Genomic DNA, 26,338 nt, shown 5'->3' with positions numbered 1-26,338 from the left:
CTCAACCTGGTGGACTGGAATGGTGACTGCTGCAATGGGCTCTAGTGTGTCAGGAAGTATGAGGATGCACAGGATTAGGGCAAAATTCAGGTCTGTTTTTCATAGGGTCGATATGCATCATACTCAACTTAATGGCACCTAACAACAACATTTAAAAAAAAAAAAGATAGGGAGCTCTAGTAGCCTCGTGGTAAAAAGCTGCGCTGTAATCCCAAAGGCACAGGATTAAAATTCACCAGTTGCCTTTGGGATGCTACTGTTCATAATGTTGCTATGAGTCATACTAGACTCGATGGCACCTAACAACAATCCAAGTCATGATATTTTAAATGGCTTCACACATGTGAAAGTTAGACAATTAATAAGGAAGACCACGGAGAACTGATGTTGTTGAATTGTGGTGTCAGTGAGGATTATTGGATATCCCATGGACTCCTAAAAGAACAAACACACCAGACTTGGAAGATGTATAATGGTGTTGTGTAGAAGCAAGGATAATACACCTTTGTCTCATATACTTTGGATATGTTATTAGGAGTGTCAAATTCCAGGAGAATGGTGTTATGTTCAGAAAAGTAGAAGTTCAGAAAAGGAAAGGAAACCCCTCAATGACATGGATTGACACAGTGACTAAAACAATGGGTTTAACAACTGAGATTGTGGCACAGGATTCAACAGGGAGCCAAGTCAACAGCACAGAACACAATAGTAACAACCCATTAACCATCTTTATGGAAGCAACAACAGCATCTTTCTCTGATGAAGCAACCAGTGGATTCAAACCATCAACCTTTCGTTTAGTAACCAATTACCTAACTACTGCACCACAGGACCTATGTATAAATACACATGACATAACATAAAATAGAAAGTGGTTTTCCAATACAGGCTGGCTAATTGTTGTTGTTTTAAGTTTTTTGAGAATTTCTGAGCATTTAGTGTTTCTTCTAGCATACTTTAATCTTGATTCATTAGATAAATTTGATTTGTGTATAATGGATGTGAGACAAATTTATTGCACAAGTGAGAAACAAATGTACTAGAAAACATTAGCCTTGAAAAAATATTTTCAAAGTCCTTGGTTTACCAAAATGCTACTTGCTCAGAAATATTTACTACGATTTCTGTTCTCATACATTGAAACAACTTGTCTCTCTTAGGTTCTCCTACTTTTGAACCAATAAATCAATAATATAAGGATTTTCTTTTATGTAACATAAAATATGAGGAGGTCTGGTGATGCAATCATTGATCGTTCAGCTGCTAACATAGGTCACTAGTTTAAATTCATTAGCCAGCCTGTGAAAGAAAGATCTATAAATCTGTTTCTTTAAAGACTATCATTTTGGAAAACCTATTGGGCAGTTCTGTTGGATTGTTAAATACTGTCTAGTTGATTCTGACTCATAGCAATCTTACATATAACAGAATGTAACTTTGTTCAGTTTGAGTCCATTGTTGCAGCAATTATACAAATTCATTTCATTGAAGGTATTTCCTTGTTTCTTTGACTCTGCTCTACCAAACATGATGCCCTTCTCCTTAATAAACGGATCCTTCCAATCTGTGGTAACTCATCTAAAGAAAGCAAGATAATACCTTGCCATACTCACTCTTAAGGCACATTCTGGCTGTATTGTAGCCAAGACAGATTTGTTCATTTTGCCAGTCCAAGACATACACAAGATTTTTTAAATAACATCATAATTCAAATGCACCAGTTCTTCTTTAGTCTTCCTTGCTAATTGTTTTACTAGATTATATAAACGCCTGATGCTGTCATCAGGATTGGAGGAAGGCCAGCAACCTGTGACATGTAAATGATATATGACCTTATTTGCTGAAACAAGAGGACCTGAATATTAAAGACTACTGCCATCAATATGGGATAATTCTACTCTGTGCTATATAGGGCTGCCATGAGTCAGAATTAATTTGATGCACACAACAACAGCAGCATAATATATGTATAATATATAATTATATTGTTGCTACTGTTTCCAGCAAAAAATAGATTTGAAAGCTATTTAGTTTGCAAAGTGAATGCTCATGCACTTTTGAAATATGGTTTTACAATAGCCCTGAGAGTTTGTCAAGGCAATTGTTTTCTTTTTCACACACAGGAAAGATCTGTGAAGAAAGATCAAAGATTAAGAAAAACTCCAAGTATCTTTTCCATATTGCTTAAGAATAAAATTTTACACATATTCCTTCACCCTATGTTGCCTTGATCAATCAGAATTCATTAAGTCTTGATTACCAAGGCTATGTAGTAGGATTTGAAATCAGGAATGTACATGGTACAAGTACAGTAATTGACACATAGATCAATGGAATAGAATACAAAAAAAAATCCTCAGAAATAAACTCATCTACTTATGGTCAATTGATCTTTGACAAGAAGACAAAATCAGTTAAGTGGGAAAATGACAGCCTTTTTAACAAATGGCGCTGGTAAAATTGGAAAACTATCTGCAAAAAACTGAAGCAATAACCGCATCTCACACTATACACAAAAACCTACTCAAGGTGGATCAGGGAATTAAAAATAAAACAAAGACTATAAAATTCATTAGAAAACAAAAAAGAAAAACACAAAAAAAGTAGGAACAACTCTAGAAGCCCTGATCTACAGCATGAACAGACTTCTAAGCATAACAAAAAGCCTACAACCAGGAAAGGACAAAATTGATTAATGGAACCTTCTAAAAATTAAATCCCTATGAACATAAAAAATAATCTCTGACAGGTAAAAAGGAAATTTACAGACTGGGGAAAATATTTGGCAATAACATATTGGATAAGAGATTCAGATCCAAAATTTATAGTACACTCCAGTACCTTAACAAGAAAAAACAAATAACCCAATCACAAAATAGGCACAAGATATAAATAAAGAAGAAATTCAAATGGCCAACAAATACATGAATAAATGCTCAAAATTCCTAGTTATCAGAGAGATGTGAGACAAAACAACAGTGAAATATGATCTCACCCCAGTAACAATAGCAAAGTTCAACAGAGAAGAAAAAGACAAGTGTTGGTGAGGATGTAGAGAAATTAGAACTCTCATTAATTGCTGATGGGAATGTAAAATGGGACAACTATGGAAAGAAGTTTGGTGCTTCCTCAAAAAGTTGGAAATAAAAACATATTGACCAAGCTATCGCACTACTGGGAATATACCCTAAAGAAACCAAAGCCAAGATGAAAATAGATGTATGCACACTCAGGTTTATTGCAGTACTAGTCACAAAAATGAACAGATGGAAGTAGCCCAACTGCTCATCAACTAACAAATGGATAGGAAAATTGTGGTATGTTCACACAAGGGAATCTTATGCAGCATTGAAAAACAGAACTTGTAAAACACTACACATCATGGATTAGGTGGGAGACATTATGCTGCGTGAAATATCTGTCACAAAATAACAAATACGGCATAAGACTATTGTTATAAAAGAATATTGATACAAGGTGCAAGGACTATAGAAAAAGAATGGCTAGAGAGTAAATACTGTACTAGAACAGATGAAGGATAGGAATATCTGAAAGGAATTTTGATTAGGCATTATATGTATGACAACAATCTGGAACAAAAGGTGCATTAAAGTGGATTGAGGAACGGGGAAGAGAAAAAAGGAAGGAAAATATGCATTAATGAATGAATGAAAATTCAACTTTTCTGCAAGCATACATTAAAATCACAATAAAAAGAAAAAATAATTAAGTGTCTGAAATATGTCACATCTTGATCTGGGGATATATATAGGAGTGTGTGGCATGAGCAAGAAAACAAAGCATAGTTGGAACATGAAAGAAAGTTTTCTTTTTTTAATTTCTTCTAAATTTTTGAAGATAATGCATCTTTTAAGCTACTTCATAGGTGCATAAGGTAAACCCTAGGCACCACTGGAGGATAAAGGAAGAGGAAGGAGGCTTGATCCTTTGCAGAATGTGCTTTGAATTTAAGCACTATAGACAACAAATGAAGCAATCTGAGAAGCAGAAACTCAGTAACTATTCATTGTTTGGTTTCACAGGGAAACCATCAACATATGCAAAATCATATGTTCATGTTTATTTTCATGGCTGTCCTAAAAGGTCTCCAGTTAGGAACAGTCTCACTCAAGCTGGACTGGTTAGCAATCCTCACAGCAACCACCACATGCTCATGGCATTTTAAATAGCAGGGTCCTCCACATCAGTTGTAAATTACAGATCACTGCCTGGAAATCCTTACTACGTAAAGCCTAAAGCTTGCTAACCATGATTCTCTCCCTTTCTTCATCTGTCTTCTACTACTCAAATATTCCTTTTTTAATTTTCATCAAAAACTGCAATGCATATTCAATTGATGGTATCTCAAATATTAGCTCTGGTGGCCCACTGGTAAGAGGCTGCACTACAATCCTTAAAGCATGTGGTTCAAATCCACCAGCTGCTCCATAGGAGAAGGATGAACAGTCTCCTTCCATGTAATTTACTGTCTCTGAAAACATGCTAGAGGGTCAGTGATGGTTTGGTTTGGGCTTGACGGTGCACAACAACAACAACAATAAAAACACTTGACACAGGGAAAAAAATTATCTTTACTGAAACTTAGTATGAACCAGACACTAAACAATTCCAGATAAAATGTTTATGGGATTTGATTTCATGTCTAGAGATCTGATTTCCTTCACTCTAAAAGGAATCAGGGCTTTTAAAAAATTTTAGAGAACACAGCTAATAAAAAAATGCAGATAGGATCCAAATTTGAATCTAACCTATTTTAGAAGTCTGTGATTCTTCTTCTATACTAAAGGTCAGCAAACCCGCCATGTAAATGACAGAAAGCAAATAATTCAAGGTCTGTCAGCTATATATGGTCTTTGGCACAACTATCTAAGTCTGCTAATATAGCATGATGGAAGTCATATATATACACATACATATACATATACATATACATATACATATACGTATACGTATACATATACGTATACGTGTGTGTGTATATATATATACAAATGAGCAAGGTTGTGTTCAAATCAATTTATATTTGTGGATGTGGAGATTGCATTCTGGTATTTTTCTTTTTATTTTCCTCAATCATTTGACAATATATAAGTCATTCTTTGTTCACAGTCTATACCAAAGAAGTAGGCCAGGTTTGGCACATGGGTCATAGCTGTTGATCATATTTCCACCAAATACAAAACATTTACGTTATTTCATACCTATTGTTTAATATAAACAAAATATTATATCGTGGAGGCATTTAGAGATTCATTTACTGCCATCTTCATTTTTAGGATAGATACATACACTGCAATGGACATGCTTATACATGCTATAGAACACAAATGTCCTAAATTATATGCTACAAATACTATAAAGAACAAATAGATCAAAAAGGACTTGAAAACTCACTGAACATAGAAAGCCAGAGATAAGCCTATCTCAGATAAGATTCTCCTGTTTAGTCTTCTTTCACATATGCATATACTAGACTTTAGTCATACTAGTCTAGTGTTGATACTAAAGAGCAATGATGTAAGTCTGGAGACTAAGGTGTCACTGTACCAGACCGTAGTCTTTGCAATTACTTGCTATGCATCAGAAAGCTGGACAATGACTAGGGATGATGAGGAGAATTGATACCTTTGAGTTGTGGTGCTGGAGAAGAGTATTGAATATACCATGGACTGCTAGAAGAACGGGTTTGTCCTAGAGAGAGTGAAACCAGGCTGCTCCTTGGAGCAAAGATTCTGAAGCTTTGTCTCACATACTTTTGACATGTTGCAAGGCAGGACCAGTCCTTGGAGAGGGACATCATGCTTGGGAGGGTGGAGGGACAGCACAGGAGAGGGAGACCCTCGATGAGATGGATTGATTCAGTAACTGGGGCAATGCAGGTAGGTGTGTAAGAAACAATACAATTGGCACAGGGTAGAGCAGGGTTTAGAGCTATAGGGTTGCTCTGAGTTGTAGGTGACTGGACAGCACTTAACAACCAAAAGAAGACTTTTGATATACTAGAGACACTGTAAGCAAAAGGCTTTAACAAACAGGAATGTATTCTCTTACAGTTAAGAAGGATAGAAGTCCAAATCCAGGGTGCTACCTCCAGGGAAAGTATCCTCTTTCCACTGATTTTGGAGGAAAGTCCATTTCTTCAATATCTGTATGTTCAAGTTTCTTTGGCAATTTCTTTATGTGTGTTGACATTTCCTAGGATCAAGGAGCTTCCCAGTGTAGAGGCTAGTTCCAAACAGACATTCTCTACTCCCAGTGATTTTTCTCCCCTTGGTAATATTGAGGTTCCCTCACTCTGCTCCCTTCTCCCTCCTTAATATAGGCTATATAACACAGACAAATTCCCTTTATATTGGATTTTAAGACTGTGATGGGATTAAGGGTGCTATACTTCATCCTTGATCCTTTTGCAGCAGCTTAGTTTATTATAAACCTTCCATGTTGTATGATTTTCTCTTCTCTCATTGTTGTTGTGAAGTGCTGTCAAGTCATAGATGACTCCTAGCAACCCTATGAACGAAAGACCTGAATGCTTGTATAACTTTCATCATTTTTCCAAGTTCATAGGGTTTCTGGAGGCAAGCTATTTTGGAAGTGGATGCCACTCCTGCTTCCAAGCTTGTTTTAATCAGGGAGCTCCACCAAACACTGTCTGCCATGGGTAATCATTACTGTATTTGACACTTTCGTGTCAGTGTTCAGCATCACAGCAAACTCTGTATAGCAAAGCACAGACCAGTGCTATACTGCTTAGAAGAATGACCAAAAACAATTAAAATCAGTCCTGAGGGCTGCAGATGAAAATCACCCACCTTTGGCTTGATTCATAGCAATTTTCCATGGTGTTTCTGAGGCTGTTGTAATGGAAAGAGATTACCCATCTTTCTACAGCTACTGGTGGTTTACAGCTGCTGGAGATGTATGATCTTTGGGTTAACAATTTAATTCCCAATGGACTACTAACAAATGAGAGCTCCCTTGGCGCTCCCTATCATTTTATCATTGTTGTTATGTGCCTTTGACAGAACTATGACTCACATTAACCCTGTGAACAATGGCTCTAAACCTTGTCCTAACCTTAGCCAACGTCACCATCACTAACACACCAGACCCCATTGCAACAGTCACTGTGTCAATCTAGCTCAGCCAGAGTCTTTCCCTCCTCTGCTGACCCTCTAACCTTCCAAGCATGATGTCCTTCTCCAAGGACAGGTCCCTCCTGGAATCATGCCCTAAGTATGGAAGATGGAGTTCTAAAATCCTTGCTTTCAAGGAGCAACCTAGTTTCACTCCTCCAGGACAGACAGTTTGTTTTCCTGTCAATCCATGGTATGTTCAATACTCTTCCCCAGCACCACAACTGAAAGATATTGATTCTTATTCTGCCAACCTTAGTCAATATCCTGCTCTTATATGCAGAGCACCCAACTGATAAGACCATGGCCTGGATCAGGTGCACCTTTTTCTTGAAATTTTTAGAGGTCTAAATTCTAGATTTTATCATTACATATATGTATTTTGGGGAACAAAATCAATCCATAATACAAAGTTTTCACTTCTTTATAATATCCCAGGATGAGAACTTATGTCTTTCCTTCTTTATAAATATTCTCTCTGCTCAGTTTCATTAAGAAATATAAAACTGAAGTTTTAGCTCAAGGATTATTTTCTTTATCAATCTTTTCATTAATCTATCTCTCAAGTCTCACCTAGTATAATTTATTTCATGCTTAATTCAGGCTTTTATCATAGTGTACACATCACTGATCTGGTTTACATGAATATCTCTCCATCCTATGAACTTTAAGGAATTGTCAGTAATCATATGTAATCATTGTTTTTTGTTGAGCACCAAGCACAAAGTCTGTTTATTATAATTTTAAAAATGCCTGCCAAATGTATGAATAAATGATGAGATCATAGTCCTTAGGGCTTCTGGTGGCCTAGTGCCAAGAAGCTGTGCTACAATCTTGAAGGCACATGGTTCGAGGCCACCAGCCACTCTGCGGCAGAAGGATGGGCAATCTCCTCCCATAAGATTAAGTGTCTCTGAAAACCCACTGGAGGGTCAGCTATCTCTCTATGATAACAAACAACAACTTTGGCAATGAAGAAAGTATTGATAGTATTAATTGTGATACAGAACAGAGGTAGGTAAGTAGGGCTAGCTCCTGAGTTATTAAAAGAAGGGAAATAACCCATAAAATAAGGGTTTTTCTTAATTACTTGGAGGAAGGACAGGGGACAAAACTAAAATATATGAGGCAGCTAATTTATTTACGTGAAAGTAATTCCAGTTGGAGAATTTTTACTTCCTGTTATGATAAAACAGTTCATAGTACAATGAATTATAATTAGAAACAAATAACCTCTTCTTACTAAACTTTTAAAAGATGAAATGAGAACGAAGTGGTATCTCACTTGCATTTTTCTGAATCTTACTGGGATAAAGCATACCACTTTATGTAAGAGATAATTTATACAAAGATTATCATCTTACTGTCCTCTTTAATGTTTATTGTTGTTAAATATAGTAGTTTTTCTCAGATTTCAAATACATTTCTTCATTTTCTCATATTATCTTTATAGATTTTCTTTTCAAGCTTTAACATATTTGGAATTTGGTTTTTGTTCATATAAAATTGTTGTTCTGTGCTGTTAAGAGGCCTGAGACTCCTAGAGACCCTGTGTACAACAGCTCTAAACCCTGCTCTATCCTTTGCCAATTGTCTTGTCTCTGACACACCTATTCCATTACCCCAGTCACTGAATCAATTCATCTCATAGAGGGTCTTGCTCTCCTGTGCTGTCCCTCCATCCTTCCAAGCATGATATCCCTCTCCAAAGACTGATTTCTTCTTACAACATGTTCATAGTAAGTCAGATGAAACTTCAGAATCCTTGCCTCCAAGGGTAAGCCTGGTTTAACCCTCTCTAGGTTGAACCTGTTCATTCTCTTAGCAGTCCATGGTCTATTCAACACTCTTTTCCAGCACTATAGCTCAAAGACATCAATTCTCCTTCTATAATCCCTAGCTACTGTCCAGTTTCTGATGCATAGCAAGTGATTGCAAAGACGATGTCCAGTATCAGGTGCACCTTCATCTCCAGACTAACATCGTTGCTCTTCAGTACTCTGGAGAGGTCTCTAACAGCAGACTTTCCCATCACAATACATCTTTTTATTTCCTGACTCCTGGTGCCAAGAGTGTTGATTGTGGAGCCAAGCAAACTAAAGTTGTTAACAATCTTAATCTCTTCACCATCTATCATGATGCTGCCAATCAGCCCAGTGGTGAGAATCTTCGTTTTCTTGATATTGAGCTTCAATCTATATTGAAGGGTATAGTCCTTGACCTTCTTCAGCAAGTGCTTTAGGTCCTCCACAGTTTAGGCAAGCAGGGTTGTGCCATCTGCATAATTTAGATTGTTGAGTCTTCCTCCAATCATGATGCCACATTTCTCCTCATAGAGCCCAGCTCCCAGATAATCCATTCTGAACAGAGATACGACACATCGCTGACATACACCCTTCCCAGTTTTGAACCATGCAATGTTTCCTTGCTCTATTCTGACGTCTGCCTCCTGGTCCAAGTATAGGTTTCACGTAAGCACGATCAAGTGTTCTGGGATTCCCATTCTTCTGAGTCAGCCACAGTTTGTTGTGATCCACACAGCCAAACGCCTTTGCATAATCAATAGGGACCCACTTTTAAAATTATAATAAGTCATTTTTTCAACATCATAATTTAAGTGTTTAGTTTGTGGTGCCATTGTGATTTTATGCATGGGTCTGATTTTAAATTCTTGTTTGCCATTGGTCTATTTTCTTGGTTTTTCACCAACAATGTTGTTGTTGTTGTTAGGTGCCATTTCAACAGCTCAGACTCACAGTGACTCCATAGAATCAAATCCAAGCCCTGCTTCATCCTGCACCATCTCTACTCTCTCTGCTGTGCTTAAGTGCATTTTTGCTGTCACTATGTCATTATATCTCCTTGAGGATTTTCCTCTTTTTCAAGAACTCTCCACTTTTCCAAGCATGATGTCCTTTTCCAAGGATGGACCTCTCCTGATAGCATGCTCAAAGTATGTAAGACAAAGGCTTTACATTTTGGTTTCTAAAGTCAGTTTGGATGTACTTCTTCCAAGAGACATTTGTTTTTTCTTTTAGACAGTTAAGGATCTAATCAATGCTCCTCACCAACACCACAATTCAAAGGCATTAGTTCTTCTTTGGTATTCATCCATTGGCTAACTTTATCATACATGTGAAGTAATTGATTTATGCAAACTAAATATTCTTGTTATTGTGTGCCATAGAGTTGGAGCTGACCCATAGCTGACCCTCCAGTATGTTTTCAGAGGCAGTTAATTGCACAGGAGGCGATTGCTCATCCTTCTGTCCCAGAGCAGCTAGTGGCCTCAAACCGTGTGACTTCAGGATTGCAGTGCAGCTTCTTGCCATTAGACCACCAGAGCTGGTTTGGTTTTGGTTTCTTGGGTGTTTTGGTTTTTTTCCCCTCATACAAAGATTATTATTATTATTATTATTCCTGTATCACTTAAAGAAGAACATGGTACAAACTTACTACACATGAGGCCGCTTACTGATTTATATTGAAATAAACTCGGTTTTAGAATTTTTTTGAGCTCTGGCCTGGACCACACCTCCTGCCTGGAAGCTCGTAGAGACTGCTGGATAAACATTCCCCCAGGTGTACTTCCTCTCTATGCCATGAACACCAATATTACAGGGGAGTGAAGAGAAATTGAGAGGATAGAGGGTGTGAGAGGCAGAGATATCAAGCCAGAGAGGATAGGAAGTGCCAGAGAAGTAGGAGAGAGAATTGAGCTGAGTAGTTGGCAACAGAAGAAGAATTGAATAGTGCAACAATGAATGAATGGAAATCCAAAATCTCTGTAAATGTTCATTAAAATTAATAAAATTTAATAAAAAAAAAAGAAGAAGAATTGATACCTTGGAACTGTGGTGCCAGAGAAGAGTCCTAAACATACCATGGACTGGCAAGAAAACAAATAGGTCTGTCTTAGAGAGGGTGAAAGCATGTTTCTACTTGGAGGCTACAATTTTGAAGCTCCATCTCACATACTTTGGGCATGTGGTCAGGAGAGACATGTCCTTGGAGAAGGACATAGTGCTCAGATGGGTGGAGAAAAAGCACAGGAGAGGAGGACCTTGCATGAGATGGATTGATACAGTAATTGGGGCAATGGGGGTTGCTGTGAAAGAATCAGTAGGACAGGGTAGACTTCAGAGCTGCTGCACATAGGGTTGCAGGTGACTTGACAGCATATAACTACAAGAGCAGTTGCAGAATGGGGTGAGGGTGGGAACAAAACACATGCGCTGAAGGAGTGGGCCCCTGGGACCAACACCTGATCTGTTACAGGCATATTATCATAAGAACTCTTGAGTAAAATACTTGTCTGCTAAATATTGCTCTAAAGCTGAGCACCCAAATAAGACAGACTAGGGAGAAAGACTGGCCATCTACTCCTAAAATAACTGGCCTTTGAAAACTCTCTGTACAACAGAGCACACTTAGGTTAAACTAGCAGATATAGCACTGGAGGCTGAGCCTTCATGTTGGAAATCACAAAGAAGAAGGAATAGCTGCAAACAGACTTAATGACTGGAATGTGGAATGTGGGAAAATTGGAGATTGTTAAGGAAGAAATGGAACACATAAATATTGACAAACTAGGCATTGGTGGAATGAAATGGATTGGCATGGGTCATTTTGAACCAGACAGTCGTATGATCTACTATTCTGGAAATGAAAAGATGAGGAGAAAAATGGAATCACATTCATAGTTAAAAAGACCATCCATCTTGAAATGCAATATTTTAATGACACGATACACATACAAGGAAGATATGTTAATATTGCTATCAATCAAATTTATGTAACAACAACCAGTGCTAAAGAGAAGGATATAGATGACTTCTACCAACTGTTGCAATCAGAAATTGATAGAACATGCAACCAAGATACATTAGTAATGATGGGTGACTGAAACACAAAAGTTGAAAACGAGGAAGAAGTATTGGTAGTTGGGAAATATGAACTTGGTGACAGAAATGAGGCTGGAGAAAGAATGATAGAATTCTATGCAACCAATGATTTATTCATTGCAAATACCTTTTATAACAAACACAAATGGCAACTATTCACCTGGATCTCACCTGACGGCCTACACAGGAATCAGATTGATTACATATGTGAGCATAATCATAGGAGAAGCTCAACATCAGCTGTGAAAACTAGACCAGGTGATGATTGTGGATCAGATCATCAACTGCTTTTATGCAAGTTCAAACTGAAGTTAAAGAAAATCAAATTCACAATAAATAAATTTTGAACTTGAGGCTACACCACCAAAATTTAAAGACCATCTCAGGAACAGGGTTGAGGCCTTGAATAATAATAATGAGCGAACACCAGATGAGCTATGAAAGAATTTCAAGAATATATCATCCATATTGAATGCAAAAGGTCATTACAAAGATGGAGAAAGAAGAAAAGGGCATGATGGATGTCAGAAGAGACTCTGAATATTTCAGTAAAGCACCAAGAAGTAAAAGCAAAGGAAGAAATCAAGATGTTGAGCTGAACAGAAGATTTCAAAGGGCAGCTCGGGAAGAAAAGCAACATATTATAGTGAAATGAAATGTGCAAAGAGCTGGAGTTCGAAAATCAGAAGAGATGAACTCTCTCAGCATTTCTTAAGCTGAAAGAATTGTAAAACAAATTCATGCCTCAAGTTACAATACTTAATGATGCTGAAGGCAAATTTTGAATGATCCAGGAAACATCAAGAAAAGATGGAAGGAGTACACAGTCAGTATACCAGAAAGAATTGGCTGGCACAGAAGAATTTCATGAAACAAAGAGCCTGTGGTAATGAAGGAGGAAGTTCAAGCTGCTTTGAAGGAATTGTCAAAAACAAAACAACAATGCCCCAGGGATTGATGGCATACTGATTGACGTATTTCAACAGACGCTTCCTTGGATGTGCTCACAAAGTTGTACTAAGAAATTGGAGGACAACAACCTGGCCACCTGACTGGAAGAGATTCATATCTGTTCCCATTCAAATTAAAAGGTGACCCAATATAGTGTGGAAATGATTGACGAGTATCATTAATATCACATGCAAGCAAGATCCTGCTGAAAATGACCCCAAAATGACTGGAGAAGCACATCAGCAGAGACCTGCCAGATGTGCAGGCTGAGTGAGTCAGAGATTGTGAGGGTATTTATGGGATAGGGCCCTGTTCACATCAGTGGTTTGTCGGGTCGTTATGAGTCATACTTGACTTGACAATGTCTAATAACAACTCCAACAACAGGAGCTCAACTGCCAGTAGTGGCCCTGGTTGCCACCACCCATGGCATTGCTGATTTCTGAACATGTGCAGACACCTCCATTTCCACCATTACTGCTGCAGCCAAGAGCACAAAAGCTCCCCAGGCTTGGTCAGTGCCACCAGAGCTGATGGCAGGAGCAGAGGAAACTACAAGGAAAGGTCATGTGAATGAAGCTAGGAAGAAGAGGAAGGAGGGTGCAGAAGGAGGGACTGCAGTGATTGGGCTGTGTCCTGGAGGCCTACTAAAAGACAGAAGCCACAAATCACAAGTCCTAAAGATCCTAGAAATATTAAAAATACATATTAATTTAAAACTTAAATTAACTTAATGACTCCTAAGTGCACTACAACTATTGGTCTCTTTCCTGGAGGAAAGTGAAAGGAGGACACTGAAAATTCAAAAACAGAAAACAATCACCTACATGAACCACTGTTTCACCTCTCCAGAGAGCAGAGGACCTAGCTGGTACTTGTCTACAACTGTACACTGCTTGAATAGGTCTGTAATAGATGGTTTAAGATAAATTGAGAGAAATTTATAGAAAAACTTAAAAATATTTTTTTAAAAAACTCCCCTAAAACCTACCTAAACCAGACTTAATAAACCAGCCGAGATCCGGGGAATTCTCTGAAATCAGTATCTTGAGTACTTAGTAAACTTTGAACTAAAAATACCCCTAAGAAGAGATCACCTTTCAACTAAATAATGCTTTTAATGCCAAAAATTTGAAACTTTAAAAGAACTGAGTGAATATCTCAAAAAAGACATACAGCTCAAATCATCAAAAATGACAAGAAAAAAGGAAATATAAAAAATTTTCAAAATTTATTTTACAACTTCAATCCATGGTTTCAAATAGTTCCCCAAAGAAAAATCTAGGTGTAGATAGATTCCTTAGTGACTACTTCCAAAATCAACAATAACCTTGAATAAAATTTCTCAGAAAATTGGAAAACATTGAAATTTTTCTAGGAATCAAATATAACTTTGATTGCAAAACCTGACAAAACATTAAAGGGAAAGTAGAAGTCAAGTTCTAATGAACATAAATAAATAACAAAACACTTAAAATATTCTGAACCTGAATCCAAAACCATTCACAAAGAATGATATATAACCTCTAATTCTGTCTCCAGTTAAGTAAGACTTGAATTTGTACCAGTGTAAACTAACACTCAATAAATCAAGAGGAAAACAATGGGAGCATGTAAATAGAGATAGATGAAAATAGTTGATAAAATTCAACACCCTTTTCTTAGGAAACAATAAAATTGACACAGAAATTAAGGAAGATTTAAGCATTTGGAGAAATAACTAGAAAACTCTAATTACAAGAAGATTATTTTTTAAAAGAACTCTTGTACTCTTTTTTATGTTTCCTAGCTAACTTAGAAAATTTCTAACTGAATTAGATACTCAATAAAATCTTAGTCTAAGTTGCATTTATATGCATGTATGTGAACTGATAAGCTAATTCTAAGATTTATATAGAGATTCAAAACATCAGGAATAATTAAAATAATCTAAAATATAATGAGTGTTATTGAATTTATAATATGAAATGTTTATACTCATTGAAAATATTCCATAATCAATAAAGGCAACAGATTAAAATACAGAATCAAAGATGAATTGCATTGGGGAAATCTGCTGTCAGGGAAATCTAATCCTGAGTAATAAAAAGCAACAAAATCAGTCTGGAGACTAAAGTGCACTTGATCTAGGTCATGGTCTTCTCAATTACTTGCTATGCATCAGAGTGGACAATGACTAAAGATGACAGAAGAATAGATGTCTTCAAGTTGTGGTGCTGAAGAGTCTTGAACATACCATGGACCACCAAGAAAACAAGTAAGTCTGTATTATAGAGTGTGAAAGGTGGAGGGATAGCACAGGAGAGGAAGACTCTGGATGAGGGATGAGATGGATTTGATACAGTAACTGGGACAATGCAGGGTAGGTGTGTCAGAATCAATGAGATTGCCTCGGGACAGGGTAGGCTTCAGAGTTGCTATACATAGGTTTGCTATGAGTTGCAGGAAACTTGACAACACATAACAATAATAACAATACATAAAAATCCATATGTGTGCTGTTAGGTGCCCTTGAGTTGAGTACGACCCATAGTGACCCCATGATAGGACCCTGTCCTATCCTGTGCCTTCTTCATACTTCCTAACACACTCGAGCCCATTTCAGCTGTCACTTTGTCAACCAACCTGGTCAAAGGTTTTTCTAAGATCCTTTTCCTTTCCAAATATGTCCATCTTCAAGGAAATGTCCCTCCTAGCAACATGCCCAAAGTATGTGAGGTAAAACCTCATTCATTGTCTTTGCCTCCAAAGAGCACTCTAGGCTGCACCCTCTTCAAGACATATTTGTTTGTTCTTTTGGCAGTCCATGGGATTTTCAGTACTCTTATCCAACACCACAGTTCAAAGGCAAAAATTATTCTTCTGTCATCCTTATTCACTGTTCAGCTCTCAGATACATAGCAAATGATGAGATTCAATTGCCTCAAACAGATGTACCTTAGTCCTCAAACTGATATCATTACTCCTCAATAATTTTTAAGCGGCTCCTAACTGCAGACTTTCCTAGTGCAATGTTGTTGTTGTTGATTGCCATCAAGTCATGCATGACTCATAGGGACCCTATGAACAAAACACATGAAGCCTTTCTATAACTATCATCATTTCTCAAAGTTCATAGAGTTTCCAGAGGCAAGTTGTTTAAGAAGTGCATGCCACTTCTTCTCCCAACCTATGCAATAAGTCTTCTGATTTCCAGACTGCTGGTATTAAGGGTGTTGATTGTGGAGCCAAGTAGGATGGAGTTGTTGACAGTTTCAGTCTTTTCTTCATCTATCATGATGCTGCCTATAGTTCCAGTGGCAACAGTCTGTGTCTTCTTGACCATGAGTTGTAATCAATACAGAAGTCTGTATTCTTTGATCTTCTGCAAAAAGTACTTTGAGTCTTTCTCACTTTCAGCAAGCAACTTTGTGTCATCTGCATAACACAGGTTGCTGATAAGTCTCCCTCATATTCTGATGCCACATTTCACTTAATAGAGTCCATCTTCTCAAATAATTAGCTCAGCATAAAAGTTGACTAGGTATGGAGAGAGAATACTCACTCCTTTCTTAAACCATGTAGTGTTCCCTTGTTCCAGCCAAACAACAGCTTCCAGATCTGGGGATGAATTTTGCATGGGCATAATTAACTGCTTTGGGATTCCCATTCTTCTCAATGGTAGTCATAAACTTGTTATGATCAACACAGTCAAATATTTTTGCATAGTCTATAAAGCACAAATCGACATTCTTCTGGTATTCTTCACCTTCAGCCAAGGTCTGACATCAACAGTGATATACCTGGGGCCACTGCCTCTTCTCAACCCTGCTTGAACTTCTGGTAGTTCACTTTCTATGTACTGTTCGAACCATTTTTTAATGATCTTCAGACTTGCATGTGATATTAATGATATAATTTGATTGTTTGCACACTCTGTTGGATCACCTTTCTTAGTAATGGAAACAAATATGGATCTCTTCCAGCCCACTAACCAGAGAGCTGTCCTCCAAATTTCCTAACATAGACTGGTGAGCACATCCAGAGCTTTATCTGCTAACTGAAACAAGTCAATCGGTAATACATCAATTCCTGGGGCCGCTTCCACTTCCACCTTCATTACCATCGGCTCCTGCTCATACTGTACTTCCTAAAATTTTGCACTGCCAGTCAGTTATTTTTGTTACAGTGACTGTATGTTCCCTCCATCTTCTTTTGATGGTTTTTGTATTATTCAGTACATTGCCCATGCATCTTGTGACTCAAGGCCTAAATTTGATTTTCAGTTTTCTCAGATTAAGAAATACAGAGTGAGTTCTTCCCTTTTTATTCACCAATTCCAGCTTTCTTTTATAAATGCTTTTTTCCCCATTGTAATGCTTTGCTTTGTCTTCTTGAACTTCCTGTTGAAGCCTTCTGTTCAACTCTTCTACTTTGGCATATTTACCCTTTGTTTTGGCTTCTTGACATTCTAGTGCAATTTTTATAGCATCTTTTTTTTCTACTACTTTATTTACAATATTTGAATACATTGTTTTCAAGAACAAATTCTTTCAATTTCCTTTACCCCCCCCCAACTTGTACAACCCAAAGATTAATCTCCCCTTTGCCTGCACATCCTCATCCCTCTGATTCCAACCTTTCCCACTCCTCATGAGACTGAATTAGTTCACTCAGCATAATGCTCTCGAATCCCCCCCAAGTTAGGTAATAATTTATAAACTCATTACTCCTGTGTGTTGTATAGTATTCCATCGCATGAATGTACCATCTCAATCCATTCATTTGTGGTTGGACATTTGGGCTGTTTCCATGTCAGAGCCTCTTCTAACATCTTCTTTAGTTTTCTCTTTCTACTCTATCTTTGTAAGGATCTAATGCTTTCTTCATGGATGATATCCTTTACCTGTTCCCATAACTCCTCTGGTCTTCAATCATTGGTGTTAAAACTCTTCAAACGTATCCTTAAGATGATGCTGAAATTCAGATGGAATAGATTAAAGGTCAAATCTGGATTCTCATGATCATTTTCATTATCTTCAGCCTCAATTTGAACTGGCACATAAGTATTTGATGGTCTGACTCTTAGTCAGCACCTGCTTATTTTTTGACCGCTGATATTGAGCTTCTCCAACGATTCCTTCCACAGATGTAATCAATCTCATTCTTATGCAGCCCATCAGGTGAGGTCCATGTGCAAAAATCACCATTTGTGTCTTTAAAAAAAGGTCATTTGCAATGAATCAACTATTAAAAATACAAAATTCAATAATTCTATATCCAGTTTCATTTATATTACCAAGCCTGTGTTTCACAGTTAGGAATCTCTACAAATTACTGAGGAGGAGTGTCAGTTTGAGGACTAAGGTGAGTCTGATTCAGGACACAGTCTTTCTGATAATTTGCTATGCATCTGAGAGCTGAATAATAAATAAGGATGGCAGAAGAAGAATTGATGCCTTTGAGCTGTGGCATTGGAGAAGATCACTGAACATCTTATGGATGGCCAAAAGAACAAACAGATATGTCTTGGAGTGGGTGCAGCCGGAGTGCTCTTTAAAGGCAAGAATGATGAGGCTCTGCCTCACATATTTTGAACATGTTGCTAGGAGGGGCTATTTTTTGGAGAAGGACAAGATGCTAGGAAGGGTGGAGGGTCAGTGAAGGAGAGCAGACTTTTGACCAGGTGGATTGATATGGCACCTGCTGCAATTGGTTTTTGTGTGTTAGGAAGTACGAAGATGACACAGGAGAGAACAGGGTTTTCTTTTGTTCATAGAGTCACTATGAGTCTATTCAATTGGATGGCACCTAACAACAACAACATCGCTCTTCACTGCTTCCAACTTTTGCATTCCGGTCACCAACTATCATTAACACATCTTGATCATATGTTTGATTAATGTCAGACTACAAGATTTGGTAAAAACTTTCAATATCTTTTCTTTGGCTCTAAAAGTAGGAATGGATATTTGAATAATAGTTGTATTAACAAGTCTTTCTTGCACAAATAAGGAAAATATCCTCTCTCCCACAACATTGTACAACAATTGTTCTAGAACATTGCAATAGTGTATAGTGTGTGTATATCTCTCTATCTCTATCTCTCTATATCTCTCTATCTCTATCATCTATATTTGTCCCCATTCCAAAGAAAGGCAATCCAACAGAGTGTGGAAATAATTGAACAATATCATTAATATCACATGCAACAAGATTCTGCTGAATATTATCCAAATACAACTGGAAGAGCACATCAACAGAGACTGCCAGAAGTGTAACGTGGGTGTAGAAGAGGCTGTAGTACTAGGGATATTGTAGCTAATGTTAGATGGATCTTGGCTGAAAGCAGGGGACACCAGAGTAATGTCTATCTGTGTTTCAGTGATTATGCAAAGGTGTTTGACTGTGTGGATCACAACAAACTGTGGCTAACTCTGAGAAGAATGGGAATCCCAGAACACTTGATCATGCTAATGTGAAACCTATACTTGCACCAGGAGGCAGACGTCAGAACAGAGGAAGAAACACTGTGTGGTTCAAAATTGGGAAGGGTGTACACCAAAGTTGTATTCTATTTCGATACCTTTTCAATCTATATCCAGAACAGATTATCTGGGAGGATGGGCTGTATGAGAAGTGTGGCAACAGGTTTGAAGAAAGATTCATCAACAATCTGTGTTATGCAGATGACACAACTCTGCCTGTTGCAACTGAGGAGGACCTGAAGTGCTTGCTGCAGACAGTCAAGGACTGCAGCCTTCAATATGGATTGAGGTTTAATATCAAGGAGACAAAGATTTGTACCACTGGGCCAATTGGCAGCATCCATATGGATGGTGAAGAGATTGAGATTGTTCACAGCTTTAGTTTGCTTGGCTCCACTATCAGCAATCAAGAGTGTTGACTCTTGGTACCAGCAGCCAGGAAATTAAAGATATATTGTGATGTGAAAGTCTGCTGTTAGAGGCCTCTCCAAAGTACTGAAGAGCAATGGTGTCTCTCTGGAGACTAAGGTGCACCTGATACAGGCCATGGTCTTTGCAATCACTTGCTGTGCATCAGAGAGCTGGACAATGACTATGTATGATAGAAGGAGAATTGATGCCTTTAAGCTGTGGTGTTGGAGAGGAGTATTGAATACACCATGGACTGCTAAGAAAACGAACAGGTTCATTCTGGAGAGGGTTAAACCATTTTTTGCTCCTTGGAGGCAAGGATTCTGAAGCTTCATCTGACATGCTTTGGACATGTAGCAAGGAGGGACCAGTCCTTGGAGAAGGATGTCACGCTTGAGAGAGTGAATGGGATAATAGGGGTTGGTGGGTTGGAGACAGTGAGATTGGCACAGAAAGAGCAGGGTGCAGGAAAAATAATTGACATCTTTGAGTTACAGTGTTGGAGAAGAGCATTGAGCATCCCATAGAAAGTCAAGAGAACAAATGGATATGTCTTGGAGAGGGTACAGTCGGAATGCCCTTTGGAGGCCAGAATAATGAGGTTTTGCCTCACATACTTTGGACACGTTGCTAGGAGGTGCTATTCCTTGGAGAGGGACATGATGTTGGGAAGGGTGGAGGATCAGCAAAGGAGAAGAGGACCCTCAACCAGTTGGACTGATACAGTGACTGCTGCAATGGGCTCTTTTGTGTCAGAAAGTAGGACGGCTCAGGACAGAACTACGTCCAGATCTTTTTTTTCATAGGGTAGCTATGAGTCGTACTTGACTCAATGGCACCTAACAACGACATATACAACCATATAATGGACTTTTAACAAAAATGGCACAGGGCAGTGTAGTGGGGAAAAGAAATATTTAGTTGGGGTGGGGAAATTTTTATTTCTACATCACAAAATATGCAAGATTTCCAGAGGTATTTTATTCCTAGATCTACAAAGATGGTAGTATTTCTATAAAGTAATATAGAAAAGTAAGTATTTGTAGTAGGCAAGAGAAAATCAATCACAAAAGAAAAGATAAACTGAACTTCATTAAAAAGTAGAACTTTTCTTCATCTAGAGATACTAGTAAGACTAAGAAAAGATGAGTCATAGTGTTTGTTGTTGCTGTTGTTGTTATGTGCCATCGAGTCAACTATGATTCATAGCAACCCTATGCACAATAGTTCTTAACCTGGTTCTATCTTGACCCAATTTCATTGTCTCTGATACTCCTGCTTTCATGATTCCAGTTATTGTGTCAATCGAACTCATCCAATCTCTTCCTCTGCTGCACTGTCTCTCCAACCTTCCAAACATGATGTCCTTCTCCAAGGACTTGTCCTTCCTGGCAACATGTCCAAAGGATATGAGACTGAGCCTCAAATTCCTTGTCTCTAGGAGCAACTTGTTGTCATCCTCTGCTAGACATATCATATCTGTTAATTCTCCAAGAGTATTGGAAGATATTATTTAATATATCTCTAAAAAAAGATTAATATTTATCATTTATAAAGAAATTATACAAGAGAGGAAGAAATGACAATATCAAATGATAATCAAAAGAAAAGTGAAAGACTTAAGAATGCACTTCACAAACAAAAGGATTTTCAAATGAATAATATATGTATAAATATATGTATAAAAGTTTCCAGGTCTCATTAATATCTATGTAAATGCAAAACAGATATACATATATCTACACACAAATAAACTTAGCATTTTAAATATATTCAGCAAAAGGAATGTACAGAAACACTCATAACAGAACTATCCATAATAGTGAAAAAACTGAAAATAGCCTGATTATTTCTCAGCATTAGAATGAATCAATAAATTGTGGTGATACATGTATACATTGAAATAAACCACAGCGATGGAAATGAGCACACTTAACTGGTGTTAAGTGAAACAACACGAAATCCACAAATACAATGCTGAACAAAAATCCAAAAAGAATCAGATGCAAAGAATTGGTACTAGAAATTTTATATTTTTATTGAAAATTCCATAAAGGGCTAGAATTAACCAAGGATGACAGAAATAAAAGTTATGGATACCTTTGATGGGTAAAGATTAAGGGAAAGAGAATGTGTGTGTGTGGGGGGGGGATTTTAATGCTGTGTTTCTTGATCTGGGTAGTGATTGGAAAGGGTATTGTCTATAGAAGCCCACTGAACTGTACATTTCCAATATGTACACTTTTCTATGTGTATATTATAAACTGATAAAATTATTACTTAAAGAAATAAAAAAATTTCAAAAGAAATTAAAATAAATTCAGAACTCTGAGATAACAGAAATAAATTTCCTGGTTATCCATTCAAATGTATTCCCCGCTCCTCCCTACCCCAATCCTCCCCCCGCCCCCCAATACATCCACAGCCTTCATGAGAAGCTGTTTGGGACACTTACTTTGAGCCAAACCTCCTCTTCTTTCTCCAGGCCTCCTTCTGGCTGCTCACGCCCTTTATTCTGAACGTTATTTCCCTCACTGGCACAGGGGAACCAGCTAGTAAGGGGCTGGTGTTCAGGTAAATCTGGTTGGTATGATGTGCAAATCTGAAATATAATTTCAACCCAAAATTAAGTATACAAGGTGAGAAATAAAGTAAAGACAAAAATGCACTCTAACAAAGAAAGATTTCTCCCACCTCCCTCCCTTTCTGGGTGTTTAATGATCCTTTTACTGACAGAAATTTTATTCTCAATGGAGAAGACTTTCTAAATGCTCTGTTAAGCTCAATTTTCCAGGATAGAAGATCATATATGACAGCTCCCTGTTATCTCTGGACTTGTTCAAAGAATATCCTGCCACAGCTCAAGGATTAGCCATGGACATCTGTCGGTGATGATGCTAGATCCTTACAGCACATGATCAACTTGCTCTAGGAGTGATCTACAGAGACAAGGAGCCACTGAACACTCAGCTGGGTAAAGGGGCTGAAGCAGTGACACTCCATGAAATCATTTCCATTTCACTTAGGGAAGACAACCCAGCTAGACTACAAAGCCACTTCAGAGGGCTGTCACTAATCAGAAGCTCCCCACGGTCCCGGCTTCCTGTCACTGGATGCCAGGACTCTTGAAGTAAGATTCCAGACTTAGGTTGAGAGAGTGTGGCAGACATGGCTAGTTGCCTATCCATATCTACTTTCTCTTTCTTTCTCATGAAACAAACCCCAATTTTGTTCAAGGTTGTATCAATTTATAACATGCTGATGTACAGACTCCCTTACATCAAAGGATGAAGTAACCTGAATCTGATCAGAAAGATGCTGGTAAAAATCCCTACTGCTGAACATCTGGAAAAACTGCATTCTCTCAATTAAAAAGGAAAGATTCAGCGAGCATCCACCTGTTCCCTACCAAGTGATAGAACTGTTACCTGGTTGGTCCCTGTCTCTTTTTCTCTCCAACCCCCAACCCCAATTTCCATATGAGAAGACCAAAAGCAAGGTTTCTCAGGAAACAAGAAGGGAATTAAAAATAGATGCATCAAGGTGAAGAAGCCCCCTCCTCAGGATTGCCACGGATCCAAACCCCAACTGATCCCACAGGTTCCTAGGCGCGGCCCTCTTATTTCTGTTGCCTGCCTGCTAAAAAGGTTTGGGTCCACCCTTGACTGCCTGGGGGTAGTTTCCCCTTCCCTCATCCTTTCCTTTACTCTTTAACTATTTCACATAATCTATCTCTATGTGAAACCATGACTCCTTTGCATAGTTTATCTCAATAAACCCTTTTCATTTGTTTTGCTAAATTACCATTGTGCGTGTGTGGGTGGGTGGGGGAATGTGGGTGTGTTTACACTTATTTACAGTCACCTTGATTCATAGAAAATATTAGATAGTGGTGGAGATAATTGACGCCTTTGAGCTGTGGTGCTGGAGAAGAGTATTGAATGTACCATGGACTGCCAAGAAAACAGATTCATCCTAGAGAGGGTTAAACCAGGCTACTCCTTGGAGCCAAGGATTCTGGGGCTTCGTCTGACATACTTTGGACATGTTGTAAGGAGAGACAGGTCCTTGGAGAGGGACATCATGCTTGGTAGGGTGGAGGGACAGCACAGGAGGGGAAGACCCTCTATGAGGTGGATTGATTCAGTGACTGGGGTAATTGGGATGGGTGTGTCAGAGGCAGTGAGACTGGCTCGGGATAGAGCAGGGTTTAGGGCTATTGTACATAGGGTCGTTATGAGTTGCAAATGACTCGACGGCACATAACAACAACAACAACAACAACAACAGTGGGGAAGAGATAAAAAGAACTCTAGATTTAGCATGTTTCAATTCCTGTTAGCCTTCTTTTCCTTACTGCTTGAAGTGCTGACTTCATAACTAGAAATTAACAGCTATTTTATGAGCAGAAAGAAGAAAGCTTTAAGCCAAGGGTGGAAGGCCCAGAAGCTCTCAGACACCTGAGTCCTTGATGAGCTCCTTAAACTGAAGCATCAACTACAACTATTGCTGGTTCTTCAGTGTTCTTAGTGGTGTCCCCTGATATTTATTCAATTATTTTTACCCTTACTTTAAAATCTTGGAGGACTAAATCTCAGTTTTATAAGAAAACTATACTGCCTAATATTTAGACAAATGACAAGCATTTATTTTTTTTATTGAAACATCCAGAATGATACTCAAAAGCTCTACATATTTTTAATATTTAAGTATAATTCATGGAAGTCATTGGTGCAAAGATGATTGAGTAAACAAAGTAGTTCACCGATAACAAAAGAATATTAGTAGAAGAAATGAAATCTTGATAGCAAGGTTGAAGACATCATGCTAAGTGAAATAAGGTTATTCTAAAGTGAGACCTATAATATACCTTCATTTATATGAAACGACAAGATAAGGCAAATGTATAGAAATCAAAGTTTATTAGTGGTTACAAGGAATAAAGGGAAGGAGAAAAAGATAAGTTAAATAGCATTAGAAAAACTGCATTGATTAAAGGTAGGGCTGTACAGCTAATGATTGAAATTGCTCTCAGTAAATCTGCAGATTAAAAAAAACTGTTGAGTTGGCAAACAGTGTGACAGATAGATTTACAGCAAAAAAAAAAAAAGATGTAACTTCTCAGGCTGCTTATATACAACCAATCATTTAATGAGAATTGATCTTTTCGTTTAGAAGTTTAGGGTCATGTGTTCATTGGCTATCCTGTTTAATGGACTTAATAATATGTGTAGTGATTCTATTCTGTCTTCTAGTTCATTGTGTAGTGCCTAGAATCTTACATGCTTGCAAATGGCTCTCCAAGTTATAATAATTGACTCAAACCATGTGAAGCAGCTGTGGGGTGAGAGTTAGGAATTGGAGGAATACATGAGATGTGTGGCTAATTGCCTCCATAAACAATTACCTCTCTTAAGATGAGACTAAAAGATTTAGATGATGCCAAGCTACCATAATTGAATATTTTGATCAAAGATTACAAAGAAGAATCTTGATTAGAAAGGGGAAGGTGCAGAAAAGAATTTCTAATTTTCTTAAAAGATTCTACATTTTCTAGAGCCATGACAGGCAGATAAGGCCCTGGAAATATTGCCCTGAAACAAATTTAAAGCCTCAAGCAAAAATATCTCCTGAAACAATAGTTCAGCTTAATGAGTAAACTACATCTGTCTTGAGCTTTATTATTTTTTTAAGGACTAACTATATGGGATCAAACTGATGACAAATTGAAAGATTAATAGGAAACTTAGGTAGCAGTGAATGATGTTAATTAGGGAGGAATAGTTTAGGGAAGAAAAATTGAGAATAGTTCTACAACTTAAGGAATCTAATCAATATGTTCATGAATTCTATAGAATTCTGTAGAATTCTGCAGAAACTGCAGTAATGATGTATGTTTTTGTTGTGTATATTTTTCAACAAAATAAATACAAATTTAGAAAAAAATAAACGGAGGGGAAGAAGTCCTTGGTATAACATCATACAGTATCCAGGGGGTCCTATCTAGGTATATAAACATACAGTGGAAATTGAACACCTATTTACTTTTAGTATTAACTCTAGGGTTTCTTCAGTGATAGTAAACTCTTAACATTCCTCTTAAATTAGAGAAAACTGTGACCCAAAGAGGTTAAGTGACTTGCCAAACATTATTTAGTTATAGTAACAGTGAATCTAGTGATGTAACCTAGGTTTTCTGACTATTGTTTCTATTTCTTCTTTTAAAATGAATTCTCTTAAATACAAAATCCAAGTGCAATTAATAAAGTGTGAACATAACAACAATCATGAAACTAATTGGATTAGGAAAGTCTGCTATCAGGCACCTCTCCAGAGTGCGGAAGTGCAAAGATGTCAGTCTGGAGACTAAAGTGCCCCTGATTCAGGCCACGGTCTTTGCAATTATTTGCTATGCATCTGAGAGCTGGGCAGTGAATAAGGATGACAG

General features: G+C 37.8%; 1 protein-coding gene across 1 annotated transcript in view; it reads right to left on the bottom strand.

Annotated features, from left to right (window-relative positions):
- PAPPA2 (pappalysin 2) overlaps positions 1–26,338 on the bottom strand; it is a 475,277-nt gene that overhangs the window by 199,255 nt on the left and 249,684 nt on the right. Inside the window, exon 11 of the mRNA XM_006887711.1 lies at positions 22,346–22,492. Within this exon, the coding sequence (XP_006887773.1) occupies positions 22,346–22,492 (147 nt within the window). The remainder of the gene's footprint in view (positions 1–22,345; positions 22,493–26,338) is intronic.

The sequence above is a fragment of the Elephantulus edwardii genome, unplaced genomic scaffold, assembly GCF_000299155.1.
Source record: "Elephantulus edwardii isolate Elephantulus edwardi_28Jun2011 unplaced genomic scaffold, EleEdw1.0 scaffold00061, whole genome shotgun sequence".
Lineage (NCBI taxonomy): Eukaryota > Metazoa > Chordata > Mammalia > Macroscelidea > Macroscelididae > Elephantulus > Elephantulus edwardii.
The sequence above is the reverse complement of the archived record's forward strand: the minus strand, read 5'-3'. Positions and strand labels throughout refer to the sequence as shown.